Source organism: Talpa occidentalis, unplaced genomic scaffold (assembly GCF_014898055.3).
Source record: "Talpa occidentalis isolate TD23 unplaced genomic scaffold, MPIMG_talOcc4v2.1 talOcc4.2, whole genome shotgun sequence".
In the NCBI taxonomy this organism is placed as follows: domain Eukaryota; kingdom Metazoa; phylum Chordata; class Mammalia; order Eulipotyphla; family Talpidae; genus Talpa; species Talpa occidentalis.
Genome location: NW_023602073.1, coordinates 95,248,040 through 95,270,187, shown reverse-complemented (window position 1 = coordinate 95,270,187; position 22,148 = coordinate 95,248,040). Strand labels below are relative to the sequence as shown.

Genomic DNA, 22,148 nt, shown 5'->3' with positions numbered 1-22,148 from the left:
GATCTCATACTCCCCGTCTGCTGCCCATCCTCTCTAACACTCGGTATGATCAGTCTCTTATTTTAGCCACGCCAGTAGATGTGTAGTAGAGTTGCGCCTTGAACAAAGTGAAGGTTTGGGGCACTGACTCCTCCTCAGAAAATCTGCACATACCTTTACATTCCCCAAAACTTATCTACTAATTGCCTGTTGACCAGATGCCTTATCAGATGGCCCATTAGTACATATTTTGTATATGTATTGAATTATATATACTGTATCTTTACAATGCAGCAAACTAGAGAAAAGAAAATGTTATTAAGAAAATCATAAGACAAAAAATACATTTACAGTACTGTATTTATTGATAGTGTAAGTTGATGTCATCTGTTTATGAGACAATCTGAGAGTGGAACCTTGCATCTCAAACTTGTTCAAGGGTCAACTGTAATATTGTGTTTGATGTTGAGCATCTTCTCATGTGCTGCTTGTCAATTCACAGTGTTTTCTCTAGTTAAATGCCCAGGTCTTTTGCTGATTTTTAAATTGTGTTGTCTATCTTATTGTTGAGTTGTTAGAGCCCTTTATATATTGTAAATGCAGAGCCTTTGTTGGATAGATGCTTTCAAAAAATTTTTTTCCCAGTCTGTGGCTTGTCTCTTCATCCTCTTAACAGTTTCTTTTGAAGAGTAAGGGTTTTAATTTTTGACTTACTCCAACTTAGAGCTTTTACCAGAAAGTGTTTTGAACTAGAGTTAACGGATTTTTGCAGTGAGCTATGAGTACTTATAATTATGTACATAGTTATCCACAATATATCTGTCTTGAAAATTATTAGAAGAGGAAATACTGTAGTCACTTTTTATTCAAATGTTCTCATTCAACGTTTTGTCAACTTTTCTTTACATTTTTTATATAAAATCCTCAGATCATATAAATGATAGATAAAAGTGGTAAAGATATTAAGAGATAATCTAAGTAGGCTGTAGTTTGAGAAAATGTTTTTCTTTAATGAAAAATGAAATAATTTCCTTTATGATCCATTTATATATATATGTTTTCGCTTGTACTGAAAACAGGTGTACTTGATAATCATTGTATAATAGTTTCTTGAATGTCGTTTCGTGAAAAGACTGACGGAAAAACAATTTTGACCCACATTGAACAAAAAGATTTTATTTGTCCTGCTTTTATTATGTCTTTTCACTTGAAGTCAGTTTCCACGGACCCATTTACTATATTTTCTTCAAATAAATTGATTTATAATTCCTAATTTTTTTTATGTCTTCCCCTTAGCCATTTTGACTTTTTTTTTAAGATTTATTTTTATTTATTTATGCATACAAGAACTGGGGTGTAGGCCAGAGGTGTGAGGAGTGAGAAGATTCATCAGAGACTGAGTGGAGAGCAGAACAGGTGACTCTACTGAAATACACTGCTGAGGGGAGCTGCTGTGGCATATGTGGGTTAGCTCCCTGGCTGGGGATCCAACTCAGGCCTCAGTGTGATAGTGCTGAGAATTTAACCTCTGTGCGACCAGGGAGGACCCCATTTTGGCATATTTTCCCTTTACTATCTTTAACTTTGTATTGAATTCTTTCTTTTTATTTGTGGTTTTCTTTATCGAGTTGGGAAGGAACCCCTGAACTTAGATGTCTGATTTCTTTTCTAACCTGAAACATAGTTTTTTATATCCTTTTCATTAGAGTATCTGCTACACTGATTAGTGAGAAAAACAAAATCACAAAGAAGTTCTTGTCAGAGTGAATATTATTTATTTAGAATTAGAAAGAAACAGTTTAAAAAGCAAATTTTAATACAGTCTTCAGAATGGCAATGACAAACATCAGAATACTGTTAGATAAATTGGACGAATGTGGCATTTGGTAGGGGTAGACGGCAGCAGGTAAGGTGCTAAACTCCAGGCAACTTTATACTTGTTTGAGAAATGGTGTTGTGTGATTTTTGTCTTCCTTGTGTTGGGAATGAAGGGTCAGGGATAAAATGTTTTGCCTTTTCATTGTATAGGAATATTTTGGCCCCCCAAAACTCAACTCTTAATTGAGTCACTAAGTTCACCTATATTGTAATCCCTGGATGGAACCCCAGGCCTCTTAACAACTAGGGGATCTTACTAATAATCACTACTGCTTCGGCTTGTGATGCTTATTAGAAAGTTAAATGAATACAGCACAGAATTCTTGATAAGTTTCTTTGAATTTCCCCGATAGTTCTGTCTCTCTGTAAGCTGAAAGTGTAAATGCCACATTATATATTTTGGAAATGTAGGGTTAGCAATGTTTTACTTAGCGGAGCAAGAAATACTAGCTATATTCTTGGAAGTTCTAGTGAAAAATAGGAAATTATCCCCACTCCCATTTTCTGCCTTCTATTTTCTTCCTCCTGTTTTTTTTTTTCTGATTATGAGAGTAATACATGCTTATTATATAATTTCTTTGATATTTTACATATTTAGGAAAATGTTATGGCTGCTTAAATTTTCTCATTGTAAATATCATGATGCATCTTACTAGTACAAGAAGTTTATTATTATTTCCCTGACTCAGAAAGATGCCACTAATTATAATCTCTATATTATAATCTATAATAAATAGATTAAACATTATATATGTTTAATATGTATATTCTATTCATAGCTGATTATGAATTCACATTCTCTAATTAAACCATTCTTCCAATGAGAGTGCATGCCTGGAGATAGGCCCAAGCTTTGTTTCTGGAGAATTTTTTTCTCCTTCCGAGTGATAGATTTCAGGTGAATAATTTGAAGAAAATGAGCTTTTCATTTCATAAGGGTAGTTCATTCAATATAAAGTTATTTTGTACCTACCACGTGTAAAGGACTTACTAGGAACTAATGGTGGGCATATAAATACCAGACAGTCTTGTGATAGTGATGGTGACTTTGAAGTCATTTTGCTTAGAATATATGTAAGTGTCTACTTTGTGCTAGTCTTTGGAGCTTGGGAGATAACTAAAATAGAGCACCTCACTTTAAATAGCACATAGTCCCCTGGGAGGCGCAAACCAATTTTAAACATAGTTATGCTGTAACAAATGCAATAATGACTATTCTAGAATATTATTGAATACCGGAAGTAATAAACTTAATTCTTTGAGATTGGAGAAGAGGAGACGGGGAGGAAAAAGGGAAGGGTTCCCAGAGGAGTTAATGCTTGCATTATCTTGTATAAATACAGATTTCCTAGATGAATAGTTGGGGTGTGTGGGGGGGGGTGTGTGTAGTATAGAACATGTAATATTACATATGTCTTATGTTGATATTACACATATATTGATATTTTGGAAAGGCCTTCTGTTACTTTGCTTGTCCTGTGTTTAAATAGAAGGAGACAAGAATGAAGGTGGGAGATTAGTTAGAAACTTTGTGATCGTCCAGATGAAAGACAGTGGTAATGGTTTAGAAGTAGAGTTGAAGATTACTAGACTGATTTTAGGGATTAGAGAGGGGAAATGGACAGAATTCGGTGCTTGATTTAGAATGCGGGAAAAAGTAAAAATTGAGAATTCAATTTCTGGCTTAAGCAGTGGGATGATTGGTATCATTAGGGTTTATTGGGGAAAAAGCAGTTGGAAGAGGCAGTCTTAAGCTCTTATTGCTTGAATAGAGATATACATTTGGATATATGATTTGGAATTCAAACAACTTTGAGTTGGAGATGTATATTTAAGGATTATCAGCATAAAGACATTATTTAAAAAGTTGGTAGTTGCTCTAACAAGTCCGACAATTAGGGTTTCCATTTCATGTGTGTTTATTTCTTGCTCAAAGTCAGCAGCTTTCTTGGGTAGCTCTTCTCCAGGTGCTGACTCTCTGGACTCGATGCTGTCCTCTGAACACTGACCTCTAAGGTTGCTGTGGAAAGGGGAGAGCAGGAATGTGTGACTTCTAGTGGATTTTATGGCCAGCCTTGGTAGTGTTCTCACCCCTGCCATATTCTAGTGACTAGAATCCAGTCACATGGTCCTCACCTAACTATAGGAGAAATAGAGTCTTTCTGCCCTGGAAGAGGAAAATAAATAGAAGTTGGCAAACAGGTAGCGTTGCTTTTGCCCTGTGTAGGGTAAGTAAATGATATCAGGCTTTTCTGCCCTCCCACCATTAGGATGGATGATGGATCTGCGCTCCTGAATGCATGCCTGATGGTGGGCACCTGGAGCAGGGTGTGGGCCTGCATAAGTGGGTACACCCGGGCTGGGAGATTGAGTTTATAAGGGCAGTGTCACAGGGATGCCAGCAGAACCACGAGAAGAGCAGAGAACAGAGAAGAGAGAGAGAACGCCACGAGAGAACGCCAGAGATCCCAGAAAGAGTGAAGACTTGCTGGGGGCTGGGAGGCCTGCCAGCCTCCCGGCCCCCCAGCACCCCTGCCTGCCATGTGCCTGGTAAATCCCAATAAAAGCCTGCAAAAGCCTCTGAGGGCTTCAGAACTTCTCCTTTACCCCGTCTGCTCGGGTCATAGAGAACCTGCTCTGTGTCCTCCTGGCATAAGATCTTCCAGGCAGAGTGTGTAGAGATAGTGGAGGAATAGGTCCATGATGGGACAGACAGAAACCTGTCATTTAGAAGTTAGGTTGAAGGAAAAAGAAGAAATGAGAATTGAGGAGGAATAGCTAAAAATTGGGGATGGTGATAGGTGGGTTGTAGAAACTAAAAAAGTCTGATGTAATTGAAACTAAGGTAATTTTCCAGGAAGAATGGAAGTTGTCAGATATATGAGATACTGCTGACATGTTAAGATACTCGGAAAGTTGGTAACAACATGCAAGGAGGAAAGGGTTGGTTAATGGTCCTTGAGAAAGCCAAATGGAAGGGAATCCAGGGCAGAAATGAGGGGACTGGCCTTTAATGGGCGGGAAGACAGGAGAAGAAAGAGAAGATGAATTCACATACAGAAAGGCTTATAGGTGAACTGCAAAGGTGAGAGAAGTTTTTGCGTGATGGTTGAGAGGCATTCTTGGATAGCAGTTACATACATGGACTCCACATTCCATATCTGCTGGCTCTAAATTACGGTTCTCTGCTTAACTAAAAATGTGATAAATGGGCAAGTTGCTTAGTCTCTCTTGCCTTGATTTCCTCATCTGTAAAATATGAATAACAATGGTACTTTTTTTTGTTAGGACAAGTGAATTATGTAAAATATTTTAAACAGTGCCTGACATGTGGTAAACATATAAAGTTAACTTTTTATTATTATGGCTTCTGTTTCTTTTTACCGTTTCTTTTCAGTGAGTTATAACATAAAGCTGTCAGTTGAAAAGGGGGTGGGGACATTTCGTATATTTTATGAATGAGAAAAAGATGTGGAACAGAAAATTAGTGTTGTGTGTTAGGATTGCCTTTGAGATTGATAATGATTTATAGTGTCACCCATCTGCTGCTGTGTGGAGAACTTTTCTAGAAGCCCTGAGCTGCACAGGGGTAGGCACAAAGAAATCAGGTGGTTGGCTTTATTGAGGTCTGGGTTTTTCTTGGGTGACTATGATTGAGTAATGGGGGAGGAGCAAGGAGTATTTATAGAGGAGTGATTATGATGATCAGCTGTGTACTCTGACCATTGGCTCAGAAGGAAAGTGAAGACTAGAGGAACTGATGGAAATAGGATTGAATCTCTGAGACAACAGTGAGAAGGAAAAAAGGCTGAATGGGGTAACTCTTCTAACATAATCATATGTAGAAATGATAAGTTAATAATTATGTAAATAATGGATAGAGGTAATATAAGTGTAAATTAAATTATTAGTTATGGTTTACTCCACTAATAGAAGGTAAGTTGTATGAGGGTAGGAATTTTTATCTGTTGTTTTCACTGATATATTCCATGCATCTAGAACAATGCCTGGTATATAATAATCACTCATTAAATAGCTGTTAAATAAAATGAAATATAATAATCTAGGAGAGATGATGGTAGAGGTGGTGAGAAGTGGTCAGGTTCTAGATATATTTTGGAGTTAGATCTGATCGGATTTGCTGATGGATTGGACATGGGATGTGTGAGAAAGAAGAATTAAGACTAACTCAAAAAGCTTTAACTTGATCTACCAAAAAAGTAGTGTTACTATTTGCTGAGATGGGGAACACCATGAGAGAGACAACTTCTGGAATGTGAATATTGAGACCTCAGATTTGGATTTCAAGTCTGAGACATCTTTCAGCCATCAGCTAGAGTCCATGTCAGATTGGTAGTTGGATATGAGTCTAGAGTTAAGGGAGAGACTCCTGTTCATGAGTCATTATTTATTAGCATGTTGATGGCTTTTAAAGCAGTGAAACTAGATGAGACACCAAGGAGTAATTGTAGATAGAAAGGAGATTCAAGGACAGAATCATGGGACGAAACAGAGAGGTTAAGGAGATAAGGAAGAGCCACTAAAAAGACTGATGGGAGAGACCAGAGAAAGTAGGTGAAAGTCAATTGAAAAAAGTGATTCAGTATTCCCTCTTGAATTATAAAGTGATCGGTTGTTTCTTATGTTGTGGAGATCTTGAGTAAAGTGAGAACTAATAATTGACCTTTGGATTTATCAGTGTTTAGGTTTTTGGTGATCTTGAGTGGTTCTGTAGAAAATAAAAATTAAAAAATTATGAAATTTAGGTAAAAAATCTTGGACAGATGTTAAGATTTCACTTTGATATAGAATTTTAGGGACTGATTAGTTTTATGTTTTAAGATCAGTTAAAAATAGTGCTTTTTAACTAAAAATAGTGATAGGTGATTTTTTTTTTTTTAGAGGTTTTCTTTTAAAGATTTATTTATACAAGAACTGGGGTACAGGTCAGAAGCGCAGGAGGGTGAGAGAATTCACCAGAGACAGAGCGGAGAGCAGAACAGGCAGACGGCCCAAAGACACTGCTGAGGGGAGCAGCGGGCGAGACAGGAGAGGTCTGCCGTGCCATGTGGGAATCTCCCTGGCTGGCTGGTAATTGAACCCGCACTGCAGAAGCTGCAGACAGCCTCACAGTGTGGTGCTCAACCCAGTGCGCCACCAGGGAGGCCCAGTGATAGGTGATTTTAAAATCAGTTATATAAAGTGACTTCCATTGTGCTTATACTATGATTCAGAAATAAAGGCCAAATAAGTCAGTCTTTCTTGTCAAATAAGTTAGTCTTTCTTGACAAACTGAGAATCACTGATAGTTGACTGGAGCGGGAGAGAGTGAGTTTGGGTTAGCATGCTTCTCAATATGATCCTTATCCTGAGATGTAGGATAAGGTCCATAGATGGAGAAAGTTCCAACCTCATGCTAAAAAAAACCCAAAATCGACAGTTTTAAAGATTTGATTTAATCCACTCTATTGTCAGGTTTGAAGACAAGTTTTAAGGTAGTGGTTTAGAACTTATGATCTCTGTGAAAGTTATGTTCACTTTAAAAGTTCCAAAGCATTATCACTTAAAAGTATAGCTTATATTGAGAGTTCTTGAAGAGTTCCATTTATTGCATTTCTGGAATAAATTCTACTTTCATATAGTGTTAAAAAAGGGTTTTAAGAAAGTGATTTCGATAATTGCTAACTGTAGGGTTTTAACCTGGAGCATTTTCTTTAATGAAAAGTGTTATCTTTCTTAATGTTGTTTAGGCAGATTCTTACCTCTGAAGACAATGTTAGGACCAAGATATGATAGTCAAGTTGCTGAAGAAAATCGGTTCCATCCCAGCATGCTCTCAAATTATCTAAAGAGTCTGAAGGTAAGAAACAAAAGATTTTTTTGAAACTAATTCATTTTGTGTACTTATTCTTTTCTTGTACTTATCCTTTTCTTGTTCTTCAGGTGACTTTAAACACTTGAAAACATTTTATTAATTAATGAAAAAATTTTATAAAGTAATTGACTCAGAGGAGGTTGTAAAGATCGTGTGTAGAGTTCTACGAACCCCTCCCCTAACTTTTTCCAGTGATGACACCTTAAATGATTGTAGTACAATATCACAAAGAGGAAGTTGATGTTGGTACAGTGCTGTTGACCAGATTACTGACCTTTTTTGTTTTTTATCAGTTTTTATTTGCATTCATTTGTGAGTATATGTGTATAGACTTGTGCAGTTTGATCCAGTGTATAGATTTCTGGTGGTGCATCCAGACTCTTGCATCTCTGCAATGGACTCCCTCATGCTACTTCTTCATAGGCAAACCCTTTCCCACCTTACCCTTCCACTACAACTGCTAATCTGTTCTCCATCTCTGTAGTTTTGTCATTTTGAAATATTGTGTAAATGGAATAGAACAGTATGTGACTTGCATTTTGCACTAAGTGTAATGCCCTTATTATCCAAGTTGTCTCACATAATATACCGAGTAGTAATCAATTCTGTGGCTGTATCAGAATTTATTTAATGTCATATTGAATGATTAAATAACCATTCAATTTAAGCATTTTAAGTTGTTTCCAGTTGTGGAGCTTCTGTGAACATTCATGTGTTTGTGTGAACATAAGTGTTTGTGTGAACATAAGTTTGTGTGAACATAAGTTTTCATTTTTCTGGGCTAAATACCCAAGAGTATAATTACTGCTGATATGTGGTAAGTTTTACAAGAAAGTGCCAAACTGTGTTACAGTCACTGTACATTTTGTATTCCCATCAGGTAACTTTTTAAGAATAAATGAACTTTTTGAGTTATTTTGACATATTACTGATAGTGTTAATTTTTTTAGAACTACTTTAACAAATTACCACAAACTGTTTGGCTTAAAACAACAGCTATTTATTCTCTCACAGTTCTGGAAGCTAAAAGTTCCAAATCAAGGTGTTGGCAAGGTTGGTTCCCTGTGGAAATTTGGAGGGAGGATCTTTGCCATTTTCTTCTCCTAGCTTCTGGTGATTGCCAGCAGTCCTTGGTATTCTTTGATTTGTAACTCTATCAGTAGTCTGCTTTGTTGTTGACATTGTCCCTGTATGTCCCTTTGCTCAGATTTCCCTCTTATGAGGACACCAGTCATTGAATTAGGACCCACACTAATTCATTATGACCTTATCTTAACTTGATGGTATTTACAAAGGTCCTGTAACCCTATTGCCAAATAGGCTCATTTTCATAGGTACTTAGAGTTAGGACTTTAACATATCTTTTTAGGGGACATAGTGTTTTGTTAATCTTCCATTTTATGCTATTGGTAGTCTATTATTATATGTTATATTAGTGCATTCAACAAGTATTAGTGCCCATTATGTGCAATACTCCTATCATGGGATAGAAAAGCTGCCACTTAGATTTTGAAAACCTGTTACTCATTCCTTTTATTTTTTGGTGTAGCTTTGATTCCTTATATATTTTATTTTAGCTTACTTATCAACTTTTAGTTATTGCTTTCATTATCAATTATATAGAATGTCATATTAGTTAACATTTATAGAGTGTTACGCATTTCTTAGCAGCATGCTTACACAAATCAGATAGCCTTAGTATGAGTTTTAGTTTTCCACTTAGATCTATGTAGACAAATTACATAATCTCTTCATGTTCCTGTTTCCTCATTTGTAAAAAGAAATTAGTGCATGTAAAGCATGTCGAACAGTGGTTGGTACAGAGTAAGGACTTCATTTTAAATTTCACAACCATGAGGTATATAACTATTACCCTTCATGGTAATATCTCTTATATGTCTTATGAAGAAATATGTGTGTGTGTATATCTTATACATACACCTTATATATATACCATATACATATACACACACACACACAGATACACATTATCCACACATTCACATTTATACATATACATATATATGGGACTTGGCATTTAAGTTATGCAGGTGTCTTAATTTCCTTGGTTTAAGTATTTCTGAGTATTTAGAAAATTCATATTTTCTTGCTTCTCCCCACTTTTCACTCCTTAATTTGAGTCTGAAGACAAACAACATATGTTCTATTTGTTGCTCACTGAGAAGCTTTATTATGGTATATAAATCTTTGTGTTTGGCAATACATATCCTCTGAAGCAATTAAGATCACTGCAGAAGCTATGTCGAAAGAAAAAAGTAGGCCCAGGAGTGACAGATTGTAGAAAATGCAATCAAAAATACATTTCCTTAAGTACACCTGATAGGTCTACCTATCTCGCATTTCTACAACAGCTGAGAAATCTGGAGAAATTATCAGAGCACATTACACCAGCTAGTTATATTTGAGAAGCTTACATTTTTTTTTTTCAATGACGACTTTTATTATTGCATCTTAAAGATGTATCACAAATAGGTCTAAGAAATCATCCATTATCTTGCTGCTCTGTAGCTGGACAACTTAAATCTTACTCATCAGCTTGCTGAACTGTTCCTTTTTCAGAAACATAGATACCATCCAAAAATTTCCTGATATTCTTGTTTTTAACTGTCGTGGCTTGCTGAATCAAAGCAGCTGAATTTGATACAAGTTCAATGTCGTTTCCTTCAAGAATCAACTCATCTTTCTGGGCTTGAGATACTGAACAAGCAACACCTTGTCTCATCCGAACCCTGCGAATGTATTTTTCACCCAAGAAATTTTGGATTTCAACAAGAGACCCAGTCTCCTGAATAACAACATTGATAGGGAAATGAGCATACACAGACCTCATCTTGTAACGGAAGCCCAGTGTAACACCCTTGATCATGTTCTGTACATGACTACAGATAGTGCGAACAGTAGCCAGTTCCTTTCTATTTCCCCACCATTTGTCAACCCAGAGCCTCTTCTTTTTCTTCCCAAGCAAACTGAGTTTGACATTGATGTGATTGAAGTCCCTCCGCAGGGTGCCTCTGGGGCCCTTCACAATAACAGTGTGACCCTTCAGGGATATGTCAACATTTTCTGGAATGTCAACAGTCTGATTGCTGAGAATGGTCTTCATTCTCGCAGTAGATGCGGCAAAGAGCAGAAGCTTACATTTTTTTCTACTTTGTCATGTGTGAAATTTATTTATTTTTAATTTAAATTTTATTTTTATATTCCCCATACAATTACAACCCCCTTATTTTTGATCCCAAGCCCTCCTTTCCCCACCCCCCACGCCCCATAGAGTGTCTCTTGTTCATAGTTGTTTGTTGATTTTGATATTTTCTTTCTTACAGTTATTCTTTTTCCTGGTCCCTTATTTAAGTTTTCTAGATTCCTGCTATGAGTGAGACCATCCGGTATTTTTCTTTTCCTTTCTGGCTTATTTCGCTGAGCATGATCCCTTCCAGCGCCATCCTTGTTGCTGCAAATTGCATGTGTTTATCTTTTTTGAATGCTGAGTAATATTCCATGGTGTATATGTACCACATCTTCTTGATCCAGTCATCTATTTTTGGGCATTTGGGTTGTTTCCAAAGCTTAGCTATTGTAAACAGTGCTGCTATAAACCTAGGGGTGCAGGTGCTCTTTGGAATTGATGTTTCTGTGTCCTTTGGGTAAATTAGGAGTGGAATTGCTGGATCATATGGAAGCTCTATCTTTAGTAGGTTGAGGAATCGCCACACAGCTTTCCATAGTGGTTGGACCAGTTTGCACTCCCAGCAGCAGTGCAGGAGAGTTCCTTTTTCTCCACAACCTCGCCAACATTTGTTGTTGCTAGTTTTTTTAATATGTGCCATTCTCACTGGTGTCAGATGGTATCTCTGTCATGTGTGAAATTTAAATGTTTTTGCCAGTCTCCCTTCCCCCCATAACAGTGGAGTCATCACTTTGTAGACTCCTGTAGGCATAATCAGCAATAGGTACTCTATAACAGCAACAACAACAAAAGAGAGAAAAATAGCACTTAAAAGTGCAGATTGTTTCTCCTGCCATTCTTATCAGAATATATACTTCAGAATGAGATGGAATATCTGTGAATTAACTGTTTTTACTTAGTTCTGCTGTATATTAATTTATTTTTTTAAATCAAATTTTATTGTTTTGTCATTCATTTACAAAACTTTATGATTTGGGCAATACAGCTTTATACCTCAATTATGAACATGATTCACTCACCCTCCACCACAGCTCTGTAGACTCAGTAGACTCTCACTCCTCTATTCTGTCCTTTTTCCCTTCCTCTCCTTCAGTAGCCACCATAATTTTCACAATCGAGTTATTTTTATTGTGTTTTGCCTGTTTTTCTTTGCTTATTTATGTTTCACAAATGAGTTTAACCATCTGGATATTGTCTTTACTTTCTTATTGCACTTAGCATAATCACCTCAAGATCCATCCGTATTGTCACAGAAGACTGTATTTAATCTTTTTAAATAGCTAAGTAGTATTTCATTTAATAGCTAAGTATATATTCATTTGAATATATATGAATATATATATTTATCCAGTTACCTGTTGATGGGCATTTAGGTTGATTTCATGCCTTGGTGACTGTAAATAATGCTGTTATGAACATAGGGGTGCATAAATCTTTTTGTAATAGTTTTTTTTTTTAAGATTTATTTATTTTTATACAAGAGCTGGGGTACAGGCCAGAGGCGTGGGAAGGGAGAGGATTCATCAGAGATAGAGCAGGGAGCAGAACAGACAGATGACAGAAATACACTGCTGAGGGGAGCAGTGGGCGCGACAGGAGAGGTCTGCCGCACCATGTGGGATTCTTGCCCACCGGCAGGGATCGAACCCGCAATCCAGAGGCTGCGAACAGCTTCACAGAGTGGTGCTCAACCTGCTGCACCACCGGGGAGGCCCATAATAGTGTTTTCTTATTCTTTGATAAATACCTAGAAGTCATATTGCTGGATCATATAGTTCCATTTTTAGTTTTTTTTTTTTTTAAAGATTTATTTTTTATTTATACAATAGCTGGGGTACAGGCCAGAGGTGCAGGAGGGTGAGAGGATTCACCAGAGACAGAGTGAGGAGCAGAACAGGTAGATTGATCAAAGTACAACTACTGAGGGGAGCAGTGGGCCAGACAGGAGAGGTCTGCTTTGCCATGTGGGTTGCTCCCTGGCCAGCCGGGAATCAAACCGGTGCTGCAGAGGCTGTGGACAGCTTCACAGTGCTGCACTCAACCTGCTACGCCACTGGGGAGGCCCCCATTTTTAGTTTTTTTTTCAAAAGGTATCTCTATGCTGTTTTCCATAGAGACTGTACTGGTTTACATTCTAATCAATAGTGAGTTGAGTGTTCCTTTTTCTCTACATGCTGCAATCTTTTTGTCTAGTCTTTTTGTTGTGAAATTTAAACTGTCCATGTTTGTGTGGATTTATTTCTGGGTTATATTTCATTGGTCTTTGTTTCTATTTTTATTCTAATACCATACTATTTTGATTACTGTAGCTGCGTAATACAGTTTGGTGCTAGAGAGTGTGTTAAGTCCATTCTTCTTCTATTCTCTCAGGATTGTTTTGGCTGTTCAGTCCCATACAAATTTTAGAATTATTTATTTCAATTTCCTTGAAAAAATATCATTGGGATTTTGATAGGTATTCTATTCAATCTGTAAATTGTGTTAGTAATATGGCCATTTTAACACCATTTCTTCTTTCAGTCCATGAACAAAGGATATCTTTCCATTTCTTTGTGTCTTTTATTTCTTTTGACATTTTCTTAGTTTTCAGTGTAAGTGTGCCATTTTTTGCCAGGCTGAATGTGATGGTAATTGTTAACGTTTTTCAAACCTCTTGACCCTTCAACACAAGCCTGACTTCACTTAATGCTTAACAGAAGAAATAATGGTTTTTATTCTAATGCAGGAAGGATAACCGAGAGATGGGATTTAGTCTCCAACAAGATGTAGAGGTTTGGTCATGTATATATTTTTTTATTGATTAAGGAATTTAAAAGGGAATTTAGACTGTGCACATTTTCTAGTCTTTATTTTCACTTTAGAATTTAATTGCCTAACATGTGATGTAGTGATGGCTGCTTAGAATGCTGTGTTGATGTGTATGCAGTTCTGAGGCTGAGGTATATTTCAGATAGACGCTGTCCCTTACTTAGTCTTTTGTCTAATAAATTATAGGTGAAGTGGTATATGCAGAAAATTTCATCAATTTTTTCTTTTGTAGATAGACGTCTGAAATGTTGAAATGTGGTCTGTTTTGCCTTATTCTTGTTCCTTCATTAGTTGGTGGGTTAATTTATTTCACTTAGTGCTTGAAGAAGAATTGGATAAGTGATACTTTCTTTGTCAGTAATTCATTGCCAGAGTAAACTTAAATTTCCTTCAGTGAAGACGATGAACTGGAGTATTGTTATATGGTCAACTTGTTTTGGAACAAATCCAGTTACTAATAAATGACCTGTTTTATTTTTTTTAGGTTAAGATGGGCTTGTTGGTAGACTTGACAAATACTTCAAGATTTTATGACAGAAATGACATAGAAAAAGAAGGAATCAAATATATAAAACTACAGTGTAAAGGGTAAGTCATTGAGTAAGACTCTTTAATATTGAAATTGTTTGCTGAAATTTGTACTCTTTAAAAAAAAACCAAAACAAAATGTTTTCATGTTACCAGACATGGTGAGTGCCCTACAACTGAGAATACTGAGACATTTATTCGCCTATGTGAGCGGTTTAATGAAAGAAACCCACCTGAACTTATAGGTATGTTTGGGTTTATCACTATTTTGTAATTTTGTAATTGGGTTTTCATTCTCTTTTTTTCCCCGTGAGTTCTTTTAAAAGTAATCACCAAGTAGTGTTTATTTGTTTATTTTATTATTATTATTTTTTTTTGTGGGACCCTCGCCGGTGGCTGGGGATTGAACTGGTGCTGCAGAGGTTGCGGGCATCCTCGCAACCCAGCGCTCAACCGCTGCACCACCAGGGGAGGCCCCCAAGTAGTGTTTATTAAAGAGAGTCTCTCTGGTAAACTATAAAATGTATTTATTTACAGTTTTTTCAAGATATTACCCTTCTTCAGGTGTATTGTTGGGAAACTACCTTGAATACTACATCTTTATTTTGTATAATTTTTTTTTGCATTTTATACTGAATGTATTATTCTGAAACTTTTTTTCATTCATCATCATGAGTCTCTGTGATGGTGTATGTAACTGTTGTTCATTTTTTAGTGCTGTATGGTATTCCATCATAGACGATACAGTTATGCTTTGCCTAACCCTGTCACCCTGTCTTGGTCAGTGAAGATCATCGTAATAGGCTGTACTATATAGCATAGGATGTGTAGTTGGCTGTAACATCTAGGTTATGTAATTATACTCTATGATGTTCACACAGTGATGAAATTGCCTAATGATGCATTTCTCAGATTGAATTCCCATGTTAAGTGATGTATCACTATACTGTTTTTTGTCCATTTACCTTTTGCAGACTGTTCTTTCGCCAGTTATTTATTGATTGTTGTTCTTTGCCAGGCATAGGCTCCTGGAATGCATCAGTGGAGAAAACAGAAAAAAAGTCCTTTCTCTTTTAGAGCTTATATTTCTAATGTGGGCTGTGGGAGGGGAGTAGTGGTAGTCAGGCAATAAACACTAAGTATAATAAATGACTAAATTTTCTTAAAATAACAGCTACTTAAGATGACATTTGAGTTATTGTCAGTTTTTGCTATTATGAGTGATGTTATTAGGGAGTGATCTAGAATTTTTAAGGTTTGATTTTTAGCTTTTATTCTTCGTTCTTTATTAGTTGTTGAGCAGGAATAGTTTGTTTCTTTCTGATATTTATATTAGCATAAGTAATATGAATTGAGGATACAATTTATATGTTTACTACATAAGCTTATATCCCATTATAACTTACTGAATATTCTCTCCTAATGGTTAGATGTCATAAATTAACTTCTTGTATATACAATTTGAAAAATTGCCAATTAGTTTGGCTTTTAATATTTTTGGTAATATTTTAAAATTTGTCAATATACTTTTTTTTGCACTTTTTTATTTTATTTTTTTTTATAGAGGCATGTTTTATTTATTTGTTTATTTGTTTATACATGCACTGGGTACAGTCAGAAGCGCGGGAGGGTGAGAGAATTCACCAGAGCCAGAGCAGGGAGCAGAGTAGGCAGAAGGACCGAAGTACACTGCTGAGGGGAGCAGCGGGCGGCAGGAGAGGTCTGCGCGCCATGTGGGACCCTCCTCCGGTGGCCGGGGAGCAGCCGGGGATCGAACCGGCGCCGCAGAGGCCGCGGGCTGCTTCGCAACCCAGCGCTCAACCGCTGCGCCACCTGGGAGGCCCTGCACTTTCTTTTTTTAAAATTTTTAAGCAATTAAATGTTTTCCCCATTCAGATATTTAACTGAAAAACTATTCAAAATCGTAAGAAAGTTCAAGGGATATATTTGGACACAAATAAGTTACCTGCCTGCAAACAAGCAGTAACTAATTATAAAATTTGATAATGGTGATATTAATTTTATTAATAACATTGGCTAACATTTATTGAACATGTCCTCTCTGCTAATCGTATAAACCATTTTATGTATAGAATGTATACCTAATAGGATTATTGTAAGACGAAAATGAGATTGTGTATGTATATTCAGTTTTAAGGTTTCAGACAAGAATATATCATAGTAGGTGCTGTAGTCTTCCTTTCACACCCCATCAGGAAGCATGTGATGTCTGGTTGTTCCACTTTTAGTGGTACTGAAATGAATAGTGGGTTTAGGTGGTGCCAGCTTCTTTTCTTGGTTACAAAGTTCTCCATCTGTCTTTTACCTAATGATTTTAGTATTCACGGATGATTATTGCCTTGATCCAGTATTTCATTAGGGGTTATGAAATGATTTTTTGTGATTCACTTTTTAAAGTATCAGTTGGAATTCTTTACTAGTAAAAAACTATTCCTGCTCAACAATTTGGTTAACATGAAATGGTATTTGTACTGGAAAGGCAAGTGATAGATATGAATCCTCTCTTTTTTCCCTTAATTTTCAGAATCTTAGCAGTCTCCAGAGGTGACTGGTTTTCTTTTTTTGAGTGTCTGTGTGAACTCACACATTTTTATATATTTGATGTAGTTAAAGTAGTTGTCATCAATATACTTATGTCCAGATTGTCCAGTACTAGGCTCACGGGAACTCCCTTAAATTGATTTGTGTCTTTTTGATATCGCACTATCAGTTTTTGATGCTTTCTGTGTTTTCTGCCACAAGATGTATTCCAGACTAGCAATCAGTTATTTCTTTAAGGGACCTGGTTCCTTTTAGTAGAAAATAATATTTGGGGATAATCTGTTAGCATATTCTTTAGTTAATTACATTAATGTTTTTAAACATAGACATACAAATATTCATTTACATTATGCGGGAAAAACACTATAAAAACATTACATCAGTTCAGGTCAGGTTTTATCCCCAAATGATTTACCAAAAATCTTAATATTTTTGAAATTATAATTACAAATAAGAGGCTATAGAACTATAGTGCACTTGTTTGCATGTATTAGAAATAAGTGCTTCTGATAGTTAAAATTTTGTTGACTGTTTCATGTTAAAAGAGCAGATTATGAATACTAAGTACACAGCATAACTAATGCCTCTAATTACTTTAGACATGTCTAGTTATAAACATGTGCAACATATTTGTGAATGTGTATTTCCAGAATAGCATGTGTTTATTTTAATAAAAAAATCTTTTTTTTTAATTTAAGTTTTGGACAATATATGATTTCTCCCCTCAGGTGCAGTCACTGTAGTTTTCCTACCACCAAAACACCCATAGTCCATCTCTATAGTCCCTTGCGCTCCCTGCCCCCCCAAACACATTTTCATTAAGCAAGCATATTTAAGATGACTTGACACATGATAAACTAATAATTATTAGTTTCATTTTCTGTTCTTGTTTTTGTCGCTCATTGAGACCAGTGTGTCAGTGTGTCTAATGTCAGTGCTATGGACATGTGGAACTTGATACTTCTTTATTTTGGGGGACTCTTTGTTGTAAGATATCTAACAGTGTCCCTGACTTCTATCCACTAAATGTTAGGGGGCACCCCCACCAGTTAAAATGTCTGCAGTTAAAATGTCTGCAGACATTGCTAGTTGTCTCCTGGGGGACAAAATCATTTCTAGTGGAGATCCACTGATTTAAACTAATCAGGTTTTTTGATCCTAATTGTTAATTTACCTGACTAGTGAGATGGAAAGGAAATGGTGTTTATTGAGAGCAGGCTTTGTTTAAAAAGATATGTTGCCACAGCGCTTTATAAGTCAATTCTTCCTTAGTTATATACCCACTGTGTGTATTTCTGGAGTTACAGCTTATCTTTCTCTCCTTTTCTTGGAATTCTGTCCAAATACTAAGTAAACCTGACCCTTCTTAGCTTCTGAGATTGGATGAGACTGGGTGATATAGGTGGTATAGTCGTAGATTCTCTTTTCTTGGGCAAGATTGTTTCTTCATTTGAATTTAAAAGAACCATAGTTTTCCCTTAATACATAAATTAATGTTAGAATTTTTGAAATGTTGTATGAATTTATTTTATTGTGTTGGCTTATGTAGACAAATTTGAACAGTTGACTTGAAATAGTAGCCAGCTAGTCTTTAGTTAATAGATTATGTTTATTTGCCACTAGAGGGACCCATTCTCATGATGAACTGAATAAAACTGAAAAACACATTTTTATAAAAACATTGAGGACATATCAAACTAATCTTGTAATGCACTTAATGGATTTTTTTCTATAACATACACAGTCTTTCATATTTTTCTGTAAAGATATTTTATGATGAAGGTTTTTGTAAGTGAATAACCTTTATTATTATTTTTCAAAGATTTTATTTATGCATGCAAGTACTGGGTTGTAGGCCAGAGGTATGGATGCAGGTTGGGGGTGAGAGGATTCACCAGAGACAGAGGGGGGAGTAGGACAGGCCCACCTATTGAAATACACTGTTGAGGGGAGCAATGGGCAAGGCAGGAGAGGTCTGCCGCGCCATGCGGGTTAGCTCCCTGGCTGGGGATCGAACTCATGCTGCAGTGGCTGGCAATAGCTTGTTAGCACTGACTTTAACCCCTCCACCACCAGGGAGGCCCCCAAATAACCTTTATCTTATATAAAAAATCTAGTCATCTCTATTGTTTTAAAGTATAACAGCAATAAGTCTAAAATTTTATTTATGCAGCAAAGAATATTAAAAGAGCTCTGGTACTTATATATGTTCACATGACTTAATTACTTAACTGACAATTATTATTACATTTCATATTCATAAAAATATTTAATCTTGCTAGAGTAAAAATTAGACGCAAAAACAGTAGGGGTTTAGGTAAGAAACATCTATAAAGTTAGAATATTTGTTGCTTAAAAATATAAAGAATGAAATGTACATATTGGGTTAAGATACATTGAATAAAAAGTGTGTATATAGCTAACAGCTTTGTGTCAGTTTTTTGAAGCCTGATATAATAAGGCAATGGAGATGATGGAATTTATAGAATTTCATGATTATAGCCATTTATTTCTAAGAATTGCTTCTTTTTGTTCGAGACTGTTTATTTTTTCTCTTCAGAAATTTCATTTTAGTTATATCCTTGTTCTCTATTATTGTCAATTTCTCTCTTTTAACTAAATCCTCCTGTAAACATATCTAAACCTTTCATATTAAACAATCCACACTTCCAAAGGAAGAAACACCCACATCTTTCTTTCTGTTTTATATATCCCCTTTCCCACCCGTCTCCTTTTTAAAAGATCAGTTCTTGAATCCATTTAATTTATTCCCACGTATTTCATTGCAATCTGGAGCCCTCCCTCTGTATTCTTAATAAAATAGTAATTTTCTTTTTCTTTTTCTTGTTTTTTTTTAAAGATTTATTTATTCTATACAAGAACTGGGGTACAGGCCCAGAGGCGCAGAAGGGTGAGAGAATTCACCAGAGACAGAACGGGAAGCAGAACAGGCAGATGGACCAAATACACTGCTGAGGGGAGCAGCGGGAGTGACAGGAGAGGTCTGCCATGCCATGTGGGACTCTCCCTGGCTGGCCAGGAATTGAACCCACGCTACAGAGGCTGCGGACAGCTTCACAGCGTGGTGCTCAACCCGCTGTGCCACCGGGGAGGCCCCAAATAGTGATTTTCAATACTGGTCGTTATGTGACTTAAATAGTTGAAGATTCGGAGCTTGAAACTTTATGGTATATGTGACTCCATGCTCTTTTATTTAACCTAGTGACAGTTGATTCTTAGGCTTTTTTTAGACTCCACTCCTATTTTTTATTTTTCCACACTTACTCTTGAAAGATTAGTTTCCCTCAAGATATCATCCTCAGTTTTTTTTCTTACTTTACACACCCATGCTTGGTGATCTTAGTTGCACTCTAAATCTCTTCCATAGAAGGTTCTGTGCTGATTATTCTTAAATACACAGTTCCAGTCAGACCTGTCTGTGAATTCTATCATTTTTTCCAAATACTTTTAAGTACCGTCAGAACCTGATATCATTGTCTTGCCTCTAAGACTAATGTAATTTCCTGTACTTCCTAACCTGGTAAATTGTACCATTACCCAATTAATCACATCAGAAACCAGACTTGTTTTAGATTTTTTTCTTTTAGTGTAGACAGTCATTTGCTTCTCAGCAGATTCTACCTTAAAGTATCTTCACTCTGCTCTCCTTTATTATCCCCATTACCATGCACTGTTGCTCAGACCCTTATGTCCCACACTTAGATTACTTGGGTGGCTTCCTTACTAGTTTTCTTGCTTTCTTTGTTCTTTCTCACTATCTTGTGTTTATTGCCATTGGAGTGGACTTTCTAAAATATGATCATTTTATTGTCATACTTAAAATGATGTTAAAGTCTCCCCATCCCCTTATAATCTCTTTAGTGTGGTACACAAGTTAAGATTTTGACTCATTTTCTCCAGCTGTATTTGGCATTACTTTCTTATCATACCTGATGCTCTAGTTACTCAGATTCACGTACAGTTGGCCACATGTGCTATTTTGATAATTACATTTGCACAGATTGCTCCTCTTCTTTGTATCCTCATTTATCGAACATTGCTCATTGTCCTAGTTTGTTTTTTTTTCCATTGAAAAACTGGGGTGTAGGACAGAACTGGGGTGAGAGGATTCACCAGAGACTGCATAGTGAGCAGAACAGGTAGATTTACTGAAAAACACTCCTAAGAGGAGCAGTGAGCAAGACAGGAGAGGTCTGCTATCCCATATGTGTGTTAGCTCCCTGGTGGGGAATCGAACGCTGTTTGTAGCTATGATAGTGCTGAGACTTAACTCCCAGGCCACCAGGAAGGCCCTTTCCTAGTTTTTATTCTTTTTTTTTTTTTTTAAAGATTTATTTATTTATGAATTCAAGAGCTGGGATATAGGCCAGAAGTGTGGGGAGTGAGAGGATTCACCAGAGACAGAGTGGGGAACAGAACAAGCAGATTGACCGAAGTGCACTGCCGAGGGGAGCAGCGGGTGAGTCAGGAGAAGTCTGCTGTGCCATGTGGGTTGCTCCCTGGCTGGCTGAGGATCGAACTCATGCTGCAATGGCTGCAGATTGCTTCATAGGTTGTGTCTTAACCCCTTGCACTACCAGGGAGGCCCCCCTAGTTTTTATTCTTAATGATGACTTTATTTTTTATGAATGTAGAAATTGATGATTTGGCTTGACAGTAAATTCAGCTGCTTTTCAAAATGTTTGTTAAGTAGCAAATCATTTTTGCAAAGAAATCTTACTACAAAAATGAGATGAAAATTATTGATATACTTTTAAAAAATATATAATTTGTAAAATTTTTGATTGTCAGTTGTTGAAACATTAATGTTGATGAACATTAACATTTGAAATAAGTTATTAATGAAAATTACAGACTTGTACCAACATTTCATTTTAATATCTAATTAAAAAAGCTCAGTATTTTTGGGGTATAATTTAAATATAATAAACTGCATTCATTTAAGGTGTGGATTTTGATGAATTTTGATATAGACACCTATGAAACCACAGTCAAGTCAGCATTTACATCTTTTGCTCTTTTGTGTTCACCCTCTCTACATATACCTTTCTTGTAAATTAAGCAATCACTTTTTACTTTCTGTCACTGTGATTAATTTGTGTTTTCTGGAATTTTATGAAAATGAAATATCTATGTATTTTTTTGTTTTCTTTTATATAGTATAATTGTTTTCAAATCATTCTCATTGCATTTATTAACAATTCATTCCTTTTTATGGCTGAGTGTTCATTGCATGTGTATACCACATATTGTTTATCCATTAGGGCATTTGGGATGTTTGCAATTTTC

General features: G+C 36.2%; 2 protein-coding genes across 5 annotated transcripts in view; one reads left to right on the top strand and one right to left on the bottom strand.

Annotated features, from left to right (window-relative positions):
* The window catches only part of RNGTT (RNA guanylyltransferase and 5'-phosphatase), a 296,605-nt gene that overhangs the window by 60,654 nt on the left and 213,803 nt on the right, over positions 1-22,148 (top strand). For all 4 annotated transcript variants that reach the window (XR_008553280.1, XM_054699028.1, XM_037520092.2 and 1 more), the window contains 3 exons: positions 7,608-7,717; positions 14,233-14,336; positions 14,433-14,521. Coding sequence is in view for 3 of the 4 variants with exons in the window: in XM_054699028.1 (XP_054555003.1) it covers positions 7,608-7,717; positions 14,233-14,336; positions 14,433-14,521 (303 nt within the window). In the remaining variant the exon portion in view is untranslated. The remainder of the gene's footprint in view (positions 1-7,607; positions 7,718-14,232; positions 14,337-14,432; positions 14,522-22,148) is intronic.
* Positions 10,175-10,887, bottom strand: LOC119252685 (60S ribosomal protein L9-like). Its single transcript, XM_037520094.2, has one exon. The coding sequence runs from the start codon at positions 10,854-10,856 to the stop codon at positions 10,278-10,280; it is 579 nt and encodes a 192-aa protein (XP_037375991.1). The 5' UTR covers positions 10,857-10,887; the 3' UTR covers positions 10,175-10,277.

Coding starts and splice junctions, on each gene's coding strand:
- LOC119252685 (XM_037520094.2), bottom strand. CDS start 10,856: ATGAAGACCATTCTCAGCAATCAGACTGTTGACATTCCAGAAAATGTT.